General features: G+C 37.0%; 1 protein-coding gene across 1 annotated transcript; it reads left to right on the plus strand.

Annotated features, from left to right (window-relative positions):
* The first annotated feature begins 238 nt into the window (after positions 1-238).
* LOC131074590 (receptor-like protein 9DC3) lies at positions 239-12,205 on the plus strand. The gene is made up of 2 exons (XM_058011226.2): positions 239-654; positions 11,257-12,205. The coding sequence occupies exons 1-2, from the start codon at positions 239-241 to the stop codon at positions 12,203-12,205; spliced, it is 1,365 nt and encodes a 454-aa protein (XP_057867209.2).
* The last annotated feature ends 828 nt before the right edge of the window (positions 12,206-13,033 follow it).

The raw sequence follows: 13,033 nt of genomic DNA on the forward strand, positions 1-13,033 counted from the left end.
ACTCAATGTATAGAGAAATCTTTGAATTTGGTCCAACATATGTAGAGAAAATAATCATCAGAAGCAAAGGATTGGAGCTGAAGTTTGTGAGAATTTTGAGTTTAGTAAAATGTCTTGATCTGTCAAACAATAGATTATCTGGTCATATCCCTAAGGATTGAGATCTCTGATTGGTTTGATCATTCTTAATATTTCAATAAACCATATTAATGGTGGCATCCCCAAGCCCTTGGGGAACATGGTTCTGCTAGAGTCTCTTGACCTTTCGCATAACCGACTGTCTAGAATTATTCCTATAGAGTTGGTGAAGCTCACATTCCTAAGTGAGTTAAATCTATCGTACAATTATCTCACAGGAGAGATACCACAGGGCGGGCAGTTCTTTACATTTGAAGCTTCATCCTTCTCAAATAATTCAGATGTATGCGGCCTCCCACTGAACGAGCCTTGTTGCGACTTTGATGAGCTTACTAAGCCCTGTCTACCAAGCCCTCCTACAACACCGAAGGTCAATAAAACTGACGAAGAAGAGAACGTTGATACAAGTGATATAGAAGAAAATATGTGGTGGCGAGTGGCAGTGGGACTGAGCTTTGCATTTGCATTTAATCTTGTTATTGGAGTGTTGTGTCTTCCCACAACATTGGGCAGCAGGTGCTTACATTTGATGGACCGTTCCATCGTTTTTCTCTTTGGAAGATTTAGAAACTAAGGTGTGGTAGAAATTTGTTATCTATTTTTAAAGCTCTCCTTTCTCTCTCTGAATTCGCTAAATATTTTATTTTCATGAATTAAGGCTGCCAAAATAATAAGTGTAAAACATTTGCTATTTTTTTAAGTTCATTGCCAATTTTTTAAGCTCAATAAGCCTTGTCTAACAAGTCCTCCTAATTCGCAGATTGTGGCAAAAAAAAAGTAATAAAGAAGATAATATCTGGTGGGGTGGCACTCATCTTTGCATTTGGGTTCAATCTTTATATTGGAGTGTTGTCTCTTACCACAACATTGAGCAGAGAGTGTTAGGATGAAGAAACGAATTAAAAACAATAGATGAACAGAATTAAATACACACACAACACAGACAAATTAAACACACAAATTTATCGTGGTTCAGCAATTGCCTACATCCACATTGAAGCAGGGGAATCATAGATTAATCACCAATCTGGTATACACATATACAGCTGCATTCAGCTACAGCAATTAACCTTCAGAATTGAATTACAATCAGCTCTTAAAGAGCTTGCAAAGAGAATATGAATAGCCAAGAGTTTTGGTGGCAAACAAGGAAGGAGTCCGTTGGACTTCAACTTCCAACAATCTCCCACTGAAGGCCAACGAACTGCTGCAACAAGTAGATTCCCCCACTTAGTTTTGCTATCAATTATTGGAAAAGCCGAGAGAAGCTTGGCAGAAATCGAACTTCTCCCACTTAACCACTTTAGTGAGCACATCAGCTAGATTCAGGTCGGTATGAATCTTATCTACATGAAACTTGCCTTCTTCGACCATATGGCGAACATAATGACTGCGAACATCAACATGTTTTGACCGCGACTAAGATGTCTGATGTTTAGTCATAAAAATTGTACTGCTGTTATCACAAAACAAAACAAAATCTGATTGCTTCAAACCCAACTCGCTGAACAAGAGTTGCAGCCATACCATCTCTTTTGCTCCCTCAGAAAGAGCTATGTATTATGCTTCCGCGGTTGATTGAGCAACTGTATGTTGCAATTTTGAAGCCCAACTAATCGCTGCCCCGACAAATGTGAAAGAATAAACAGAAGTAGACTTTCTTTTGTCTAAGTCATCAGCAAAATCAGAATCGGTAAACCCTTGCAAAACTACCTTGTCCTTTCCAAACCATAAACAAAAATCAGAAGTACCTTTGAGATACCTCAAGATATACTTAACCACCTCCCAATGTGATTTGCCCGGATTAGCCATAAATCTGCTCACCCCCACGGCATGAGCAATGTTCGGTCGAGTAGACACCATAGCATACATGAGGCTTCCAACTGCAGATTTGTATGGAATTTTATCCATAAACTCCTTATCATCTTGTGTTTTAGGACACAATTGAGAAGACAACTGAAAATGAGAGGCTAAAGGTACACAAACAGACTTAGCATCCGCCATACCAAATATGTCCAAGACTTTTTTAATGTAGTCTTGCTGAGATAGTTTGAGTTCTCTCTTTTTTCTATCCCGAAAAATAGTCATTCCTAGATCCTAGGATCTTCTTTGCTGCCCCTAAATCTTTCATGGCAAATTCTTTTGCTAAATGAGTCTTAAGTTCACTCACAATCCTCATGCTTGTGCCAACCACTAGCATATCATCCACATAAAGGAGAAGAATGACAAATTCGCCATTAGGAAGCTTCTTGTAATAGATACAAGGATCAAACTCGCTGCGAGTAAACTTGTAATCAATCATGAACTTGTCAAATTTAAGATACCACTAACGAGGGGCTTGCTTAAGCCCATACAAACTGCATTTCAATCTGCAATAAAGGTGTTCTTGCCCCTTTTTAATGAACCCTTCCGACTGATGCATAAATAGTTCCTCATCAAGATCACCATGGAGAAAAGTCGTCTTCACATCGAGTTGTTCAAATTCAAGATCCTAGGCTGCAACTAAGCCCAATACTGCTCAGATGGTAGTCATTTTAACTACTGGCGAGAAAATTTCTTTGAAGTCGAGGTCTTGCTACTGAGCATATCCCTTTACAACCAGTCTTGCTCGAAATCTTTTGTGACCATCGGCTTCATCTTTTAGTTTATACACCCATTTATTTCTTAATGCCTTTCTGTCAAGCGGAAGTGGCACCAAATCTCATGTCTGATTTCTCACTAGTGCGTCCATTTCTTCGCACATTGCAGCATGCCAATTATCAAGGTCTGCATTTTTACAAGCCTCTTTGTATGTTGCAGGCTCTATTTGAAATAGAGACATAGGGACAAATTATGTCTCTGATTTATTTGAATCTTGTAGTGCGGGAAAGGAGGTTTCATGGAAAACTACATCCCTACCATGAACAATCTTTTTGTGAACTGAATCCCATAATCTGAAACCAAACTTCTCTTCTCCATACCCCACAAAGATACATTTCAGCGACTTTGGACCCAATTTCATTCGCTTTTCCTTGGGTATATGCGAGAAGGCTTCGCATCCAAACACATGAAGATGCGAATATGAAATCCTCTCCCCTTGCCATTCCTCTTCCGGAATACCAAAATCCAATTTAGATGATGGACTTCGGTTAATTAAATACATTGTTGTGTTACACACTTCTACCCAAAATTCTTTGCCTAAACCTGCATTAGACAACATACATCGTGCCTTTTCAAGAATTGTTCTATTCATCCTCTCGGCTGCACGGTTTTCTTGAGGAGTGAAAGGAACAACCTTGATTCTTCTAATCCCATTATCAGCACAAAAATCATCAAATTCATGTGAACAAAATTCCTCACCGTATCGGTTTGTAAGCATTTAATCCTATGCCCAATCTGATTTTCAACTAAAGCCATGAAAATTTTAAATTTTGAAAACACTTCAGATTTCCTAGAAAGCATATAAATCCATACTTTTCTTGTACAATCATCAAGAAATGTTACAAAATAGTTAGCTCCTCCAATTGAGGTTACCTCGGTTGGTCCAAAAACATCCGAGTATACAAGCTCCAACGGTGTTGTCTTTATGTCACACCCACCTTTCAAAAAACTGACTCTCTTTTGTTTGCCATAAAGGCAATGTTCACAAAAGGCTAAGTCAACAAGTTTGAGGTTCAGTAGCTGATTTCTTGTATGCATAACATGGAGACCTTTCTTGCTAATGTGCCCAAGTCTTTGATTACAAAGATCCGCTTTGCTGTCCTCAATCACCATTGCAGCTCCCACTTCACCATGAGTCTTAAATATGTATAGACTTCCCACTTTATTTCCATTTGCAATCAGCATGGTACCATGTGTTACTTTCCATGTATCTGGGAGAAAATTAACATTAAGACCTTGACCAAAGAGTTGTCCAACAGATATCAAATTCCACTTCAATTTTGGGACATGGTGAACATCTTTGAGCAACCATATTTTACCACCTTCTAATGGCAGCAATACATCCCCTTTGCCTATAATTTCACAAGCTTTGTTATCTCCTAAGAAAACATTGCCAAATTGACCTTCATGGTAGTTAATGAATGCTTCAAGACATGAGGTAGCATGATAAGAGGCACCGGAATCAAGCACCCATGAATCCGGAGTAGTGTCGGTTGTTGAAAGGATTAAAACACTATCATCTTTATCATAAACTGTATTTACTTTGTTGTCCTACACTCTCTCTTGTGCTCTTTTGAAATTTCTGCAATCCTTTTTCACATGACCAACTTTGCCACAAAACCAACATTCACCATTTCTGTTTCTAGACTTCGATCTCTTTGTTGATTTCGAACGTCTATGGTAATTATTTCTACTCTATTATGACTTCTACCACCGTTAAGGCTTCACTGGATGAAGGTTCATCATTCTTTCTTCTCAAATCCTCGCTGAGAAGAGTAGCTACTACATCATTAAAAACTAACTTATTTTTACTGGATATAGATGTGCTAACTGATGTTACAACACCATCCCAACTACTTGGTAAAGAACGTAATAACAAAACAGCCTTGCTTTCATCATCTTGTGACATCCCCACCGAAGTCGCTTGACTAATCAATGTATTGAATTCATTGATGTGGTTTGCCATAGCACAACCTTCCTTCATTCTCAGTTTATACAAGCGCTTCATAATAAAAACTTTATTTGCAGTCGAAGTTGTTTCATACATGGCTGAGAGTCTATCACATACTTCTTTTGTTGTTGCATCACCCGTGACATTGAAGAGAACATTATTGCACAGTGAGAGAAAAATTGTCGCTCTCGCCTTCTTGTCCATTTTATCCCAATCTTCATTAGTCATCCCAGCTAGTTTCTTTGCTTTCCCTTCAAGCATGAGTGAAAGGTCTTACTTTATCAGCAAAGACTCCATTTGCACTTTCCATAATCTGAAGCTCTAACCGGAGAACTTCTCTATCTTCGATTCTTCCATGATTTTGGAAATTCAAACACCAAAATCTAAACAATGATCTAACCTCGCTCTAATACCAATTGTTAGGATGAAGAAACGAATTAAAAATAGTAGATGAACAGAATTAAATACACACACAACATAGAAAAATTAAACACACAGATTTATCATCGTTCAGCAATTGCCTACATCCACATTGAAGCAGGCGAATCATAGATTAATCACCAATCTGGTATACACATATACAGCTGCATTCAGCTACAACAATTAACCTTCAGAATTGAATTACAATCAGCTCTTAAAGAGCTTGCAAAGAGAATATGAATAGCCAAGAGTTTTGGCGGCAAACAAGGAGTCCATTGGACTTCAACTTCCAACAAAGAGTGCATACAGTTGATGGACAACACCATCGGTCATCTCTATGAAATATTCAGAAACTAAGTCTTTCATATAGGTGTGATAGAATATTATCGACTTCTTTTAAGTTCTCCTCTCTCTCAATTTGATAAACATTTTCATTTTATGGAGTAAGGCTACAAAAATAACAGAATAAATTGGTCATGAAATTTTTCTCATGCAGATGCATTGAGCTACACTCAACGATTTCATAATATATGATATTGCAGCTATTTCTTCTCCATGTTGGCATTACTTATGTTATTTGATGACCAAAATTCAGTCAATAGTATGTATCTGCCATTGTATGTATCTACCATTGCAAGTAGCCCCATCTATTGGGAATTCGTGGCAAATGTGATTTTTTTAGTGATTTTGAGTTGTGCATGAGAGGTAGGAGAAACAATTTTAAAAAAAAACTTTACTGAATGCTGAAGTGTGTCAAAAAATAGGGCTGAAGTTATTCTGGCTCCAAAATGACATGCCTCTACATGATGTCAAAGGCATACCATTCATGTTCGAAATGTCCATGAGACCGATGTGTCTAGGACCCATAGATGACATGGACGTATCGGTCGCAGCAATGACGTGGATGATGTTGCCTTTTTGCGTTTGACGGAAAAGCTTGCTCATGGTTAACGTTTTCCTGACCGATGTCACGGCGATGCAGAGGTTGCATTGGGCGAGGAGTTTTGAATTTATTTATTTTTAAATGGCCACACGGCTTATATTTTTTGGGTAACCTGCTTTATTGCGTCCATGAGTCGACTAACATCGACGATCACGTGTTATGGGTACAGTTTTCAAATTTTTTTAAAATTTTTTTTGAATGAAAACTCGATTTCACGAAAATTGAAAATATATTTCATACGGGAGTTGCATGCAGAATGCAGTGGTGAAGGCAAAACAAAATATTTGACAGGACGGCTACTACCATGGATTGTTAGTCGGGAGTCGCGATGTAAGGCTTTTTGGAGCCAGCAAACACGCATCCCGCGCGGTATCTAACCCTAACGCGACGGTTAGACAACTAAATTTTCTCCCTATTCAGCCTCCAAAACAAGCAAATTTTCTCCCTATTTTGCCTCCACAACATGAAAATTTTCCCACTTCATATAAAGAAAAACAAGAAAATTTTCCCACTACATATAAAGCAAAATAAGAAAATTTTCCCACTACATATAAAGCAAAATAAGAAACAAAAACAAACAATGCAAACCCAGAATATATGCGTCCATCATTTTTAATAAAATCCAAAGACAAACAAGAAAAAGATGACATGTAGAGGTCGATTTCCACATACCTCACGCCCTTCAAAAATCCAGCCTCCTTCAGCAATCAGACGCCCTTCAACAACACAGCCTGCTACTACAACGAGACCCCTTCAACAATGACTTGCAGCCTGCCTCTTCAACAATAGCACTTCAACAATGACTCGCAGTCTACCCTTATGTTGTAATCGTGCATTAGTCTTCCTTTTTACCACATTAGGCAAAAAATGGTGCCAGTTTTTCTGAAACGGAGGTACAGGGACGCGTCTATTATGGCTCCAAAATGATAGTACGGATTGACTAACACATGTGTTAGTCGCGCGTTGTACATCATCAATTTTGTAATGAACGGTTGCGATTGACTAACCTGCCACTAACGTGTTGTACGAAAGGTCCATTTTCGAGACAACGCGTTTTGGAAGCAGCGCCCTCTTTTTGCCCACTAATATGCCTGTCTAAATGCGGTTTCTTAAATCGTTGGCGGATTTTTTTTAAGCCCACGCCCTCTTTTTCCCATCGGTTTGCTGTCTGAATGAGGTTTCTACACTCGCCATCGATTGTTTCTTTTTCATGGCTTTTAATGTGCGTGTTATGCACAACAGACCGCCGCTAACCAGTAAGCGAGCCACGGCCCAAGATCCGTTATCCTCTGGCATGTCCACATAGTTTCACATGGGCCCCAAAGATTGAAACCAGCGAGTCCACGTCACATACTATGGGTCTGGCCGCTGCACCAAATTGGCATGGTATGCATGTCTCGGACATGTATGTCAATGCATGTCATGGGTACGACGGGTCACTTTTGGAGCCAGAATAGACACGTCCTTGAAATAGAACTACAGAAGGAAAATAAATGGATATTGAAGGGACCAATATTACCATGTCTGTTAGTCAATGCTTAGCGTGTGGTTTAAGCCCAACCTTTTGCAACTACTTCAGTGGCCATGCATTAAAAAAAGTAGTCAAAATCTTTTTAAAACCCTCATTGATTTATAAATAAAAGCATTTTAAACTTAAGTGTAGCTCCTATTTTCAAATACAAGCAATAATTATATTGAAATAGAAATAGGTTTATATATTAAAAATTAATAAAAAATTAATATTGAAGGAAGTAAGGTTTATAGAGAAATAAATTTATTTGTAATTCTAAAGTTAAACATTCAATCTGTGATGAGAATAGTTGTAGACACTTAAAATTAATACGTTATCAATTCTGATCATTTTCTTTATAATTCATCAATTATCTAGTTTCCACTCTATTATTAATTAAATAACATTCAAACTATCTATTCAACTTTATTCCTCATCTAAAATTGATTAATTTCTACTCTTTCTATTGAATAAATTTAGGTAAATAAGTATCTAGGCCATTTCATATCCCATAAAAAATTTAAATAATGATTTATATTTTTTTTATTTACCATTTTGTGCACTTTTGATTAGTCATCTAATTAATCACCTTGACCTAGTCCTAGGTAAATATAAAAAGATAGGGGACCAAAAGGTGACTGCCTCACTTTTTGGTCTTATAGAAGCCATAACATGAGCACATTATAACACACTCATGTTATATTGAAGATAAAAATAAAAGACCAATATGCTAAACTCATTTGAAATCAGCTTCTCATTTGTAAAATCTAGTTGTTTACAATCTTGGAGGAGCATGCTTGTATTGTGTAGTCATTATATCACCATCGATTCATTGCCAAATTATTGCCAAATTGCCATCATGACATTCTCAAGGTTGAGGAGATAATTTTTCTTTATTTTTACCATAAAATTAAATAAATTAGCTAGATAAAATGTGGTTTTGAGTGAATTTTGTTTAATTTTTAGGAATTCAAAGTGCCCCACCAATTGATTGAAATCATCATTCATCAACTCACAAAGGCCCTAATGAAGAACAATCATAGAAACCTATCCAACAATGCCTAACAATCTATCACAAACCTCCACCCATAACAATGTGCACGAATATTGATCCAATTTCCCTATGATCCTATGGCCTCTTGGTAACCCTCTATATTTCCTCCCTTTCTTTAACCTATCCATTACTTTGCATATCTCTCCTATCATTTCCATTTAGTCTTCAAATTCACATAACTCATCCATTTTGAGAGCAGTTTGATATTTTTTTAACCTACCTTCCTTTCGAGAGGCCATCATCATTTCTCCTAGTCAAACCTCAAATGATTAGGGTATCTTCCTTAATCTAACCATTTTCTTCTAACTACTTTTTTTTAATGAAAATATACTATTTTGTAATACCATCTCAAAAGAGGGCAAAATGTAGACAACTAAAATTAGCATATCAACAATTCCCTGAATACTAAATTTTTATCTCAAGAAGTTAATTATCTAATCTTATCCCTTTATTAATTAAATACTATTTTATTATTTAACTAATAAAATCACTATTCATCACAACTCATTGAATCATATTAATATCCTAAGATCACTCAATCATCCATCTTCTAATATCCACCTTAAGAAAATAAATTTAGATATTTGTTTTCCTTGGGGTCTTTTATCTCCTTTTTAAAAATTAAATAAACATAGCTATTTATTTAATTACCTTTTCTATCACTCTCATTTGTGGGCTAAAATTAATCATCTCAGCAATCCCTCACTTTCACACAATAACCTTGGTCAAATACCCTCAAATCTTACACATCGTCACATGTGTACATATAAGTATGACATTTGTACACAAGGTGTAGCCCCATTGTACATGTAACATGAACCTTGGTACCATGTCACATGGGACAGAGGACTTTCCTATCCTCTTAGGAAACTCCAAACTACCCCTTTTCAATCTCAACTCTCCACTTTCTCTAGGGAAAATCTCCTCCATAAATTCCCCTTTAATCTTGGGCACTTCACCATCCACCAATCCTTTAATCCCTCCAAGGCTCTTAACTAGTTTAAGACCATGATCTCTATTTTTAATCCTATCCATCCAATCTTATAGAAAAAATCTATAAATGGGATGCTATTTGAATCCAATATCACATCACCTAGAAATGTAATTTTATGTTGTAGGTAAGAGCACTAACGATCCACCATCTTAAGGACAAAAACCATAGAATTGGTGCAACCAGAGTTGGTGTTGGCAAGATTCGTTTTGTTCTCATCAATGTTTACTTTAAATCTTTTTCTTAATCTAAATATTGCATAGATTTAGAGTATAATAGTTTACATCATTTAAGTTGTTTTTGTATCCTCCTATTTTCATGTACACGATAATATTCACTCTTTTGCTCCTCTTACGTGGAGACAAAAAATGGAATACTAGGAAATAAGCTCAAATATTATTTTCCTAGAAACATTACAAGCCACTAATAAAACGATTCAGCATATTTTTTTATAAATTCATTATTAGTATTTCATTAAAACACTCTTCAAACAAATGATGACAAAAAAGATTTGCAAATTCCAAACATGTCATATATAAATAAAAATTGAATAATTAATCAACATAAATATATTAAAAAATTAAATTTGCTAATAGAAACTTTCAATCTTAACATACAGCACTTACATTTAAAAATTAAAACTTTTACTATATTACTTACATATACTTTAATTAAGTAAAAGAAGTTTTCAAATAATACATAATAATATAAGTAATTTTCTAATAAAATTTTTAATAATGATAATTAATTTAAAATATATTTATACGTATTTAATATGTTTTCTAAATATATTGTTCTACTGTCGTGGTTTCCTATCTTAATTGTTTATGTCCAGAGACATACTTGAAGATCACAAAAATTTAAATATGCAAAACAAAATTGACTAATAATCCCCTCGCCCAAAAGACCCGGCTGCGGATAAGAATTCAAACGCCCTAATATTCTTTGAACACCGACTCTCTTATTAACAAGTCTATTGGATGAAGTTTCGTGTCATCGCTACCGACCATTTGTTTCTTGATAATTTCTCTGTGTTTTCAACAAAAGGTTGACTGCGATTAAATCAGTGGATTTGTGTTTTTCACCTCAATGGAAGTCGTGGTCGTTGGCACGTTGCAACTTTGCTACGATTTTTCTTCCACTGCGTAACCCTTGCGTTATCCTCTTTTTATCGTTTAACTCTTTCGATAGGATTTGTACGCTCCCAGGTGCTTCGTGGGAGTTTATACGGGCTCTGTGTGTAGAATAGTAGTTCGCTGCTTCATATTGTTCATTCCAAAATGGGCTCTTGTAGGGGATGTTTGTCAGATAGTTTGTTGTGGACCTATGTGGGGTCTCTGCTATGGCTGCTGATTTGTTGGGTATCTTGCTATACAGAAGATGATAAACTCTCTCTTGCAGTTTAAGAAAAGTCTTCATGACCCGTCTGGTCGACTGAAAACGTGGAATGCTTCCACTAACTTCTCCGTGTGGACGGGAATCCAATGCCATAATCTAACAGAGCATGTTACTCAATTGGATCTTCGGAACCCTCGTGGCAACAATCCGGAAAGCCCTATGCAGTTAACTGGTTCCGTTCTTTCCCCGTTGTTTAATCTAACAATGTTAGAACGCTTGGATCTGAGCTGCAAGTGGCAAGCGATGAATGGGGCAAAGCTATTTCCACCATGCACGGTCTCAGGCGTCTTCAAATGTCCAACTGTATGCTCTCTGGCCTTATTCCTCCTTCCCTTGCGAATCTTACCAGTCTACATCATCTCCAACTTGATGGCAATTCCTTCTTCTCGTCCATACCTGCTCGCTTACACAACCTTTCCAACCTGGTTTCTCTAAAGCTTAGCAGCTGCGAGCTCAATGGTTCCATCCCTTCTGATCTGTTGACCCTTCCGAACCTGCAAGAAGTTGACTTGTCTGCCAATCTGGACTTGAGAGGGAAACTTTCAAGCATTCTACCGCCACACTCTGCGAGGCTAAACAACATTGTTCTTACTACAACGAGAGTAGGAGGAGCTATTCCAGATTCATTTGCGAACATCTCCTCGTTAACTCTCTTGGATCTCTCGGATTTCTTTGTCCAAGGTCAGCTTCCTCCCACCATTGCTAATCTTACAGGACTTGTAATGTTGGATATCTCAAATAACATGTTAAGAGGAAGTATACCATTCTTTGGCGCTAAGCACCCATTAGGAACATTTCCTTTAGCCTATATCGATCTTTCATACAATCAGTTGGAGGGCAACATACTCTCCATGTTGTTTGGTGCATTTGGGAAGCTCCGTTATGTTCACTTGAGGCAGAACCTATTAACCGGTGCCATTCCATCGCCTGACATGAATCTTACCTCCCTCACATGGCTTGACCTGAGCTACAATAAACTGAATGGCACAATTTCTTCCTTGGCCAACAGTAAATCCCTTGTTCTGCTTGATCTGAGTAACAACCTCTTGAGTGGCAAAATCCCGGCTTCCGTTAATCAACTACTTTTTCTTGAGACGCTTGATCTAAGAAACAACCTGTTAACAGATGCCATACCTAACAACATCTCAAATCTATCTTAATTGAAGGTTCTTTCCCTACCCTCTAATCGGTTGAGCGGGAACTTTTCAGAGTCCCACTTTTATAATCTCTCCAGTCTAGTATCTCTAGACATTTCAAACAAATCATTAACTGTGAAAGTCAGTCGGACTGTTGGAGTCTAATCTCACCTAGCCCCACTCACATGCTCTGTATGCACAAGTTATCTATAAATTTAATGGTACGATTTGAATTCATTTTCATCATCAACTCCAACCTGACCATCATACCATCTGAAGTCTACACACAGATTATGGGAACATGAAATATAATTTTTTATAGTCTTCTGAGGAGGTTCTAGATGTCTCTCAGTCCATTCTTCAATGCATGTATCTAGAATTACTTCAAAAACAAAGCACATGTAACAGGTTATGATTTGGAGTTAAAAATGATCAGCGGATCAAGTGGTACACAAGACGAATGCTATAGAATTCGAATCATATGTAATGTTTGATGTAATTGACAAATAGAGTGTTGTGTGCTATAGCATATTAAGTAGATTTTTGTGGTTTGCTCTGTTTTTATTTTCTGCTCTGTTTTGTGTCTATTTCCTCCCTTGTTTCCATCAGTGGTATTAGAGCCACGCCGGTCATTCTCACTAGGAGTAGATGATCACTGTGAAGAATTTTGTTTGTAATATTGTCTAAAAATTTGATGGGTTGCAGACAAAGCTAAGGGAAAAGAGAACAATGTCAGACATTGAAAAGTTTACAGACTTAATGCTATTTTTCCAATTCTGTAAGTTGGCTAAAATCAAAAGGGAATGAGATTTTGGGCAGATAGCAGCCATATGAAGATCCCTAAAATTTTCT

This window comes from Cryptomeria japonica, chromosome 7 (assembly GCF_030272615.1).
Source record: "Cryptomeria japonica chromosome 7, Sugi_1.0, whole genome shotgun sequence".
Lineage (NCBI taxonomy): Eukaryota > Viridiplantae > Streptophyta > Pinopsida > Cupressales > Cupressaceae > Cryptomeria > Cryptomeria japonica.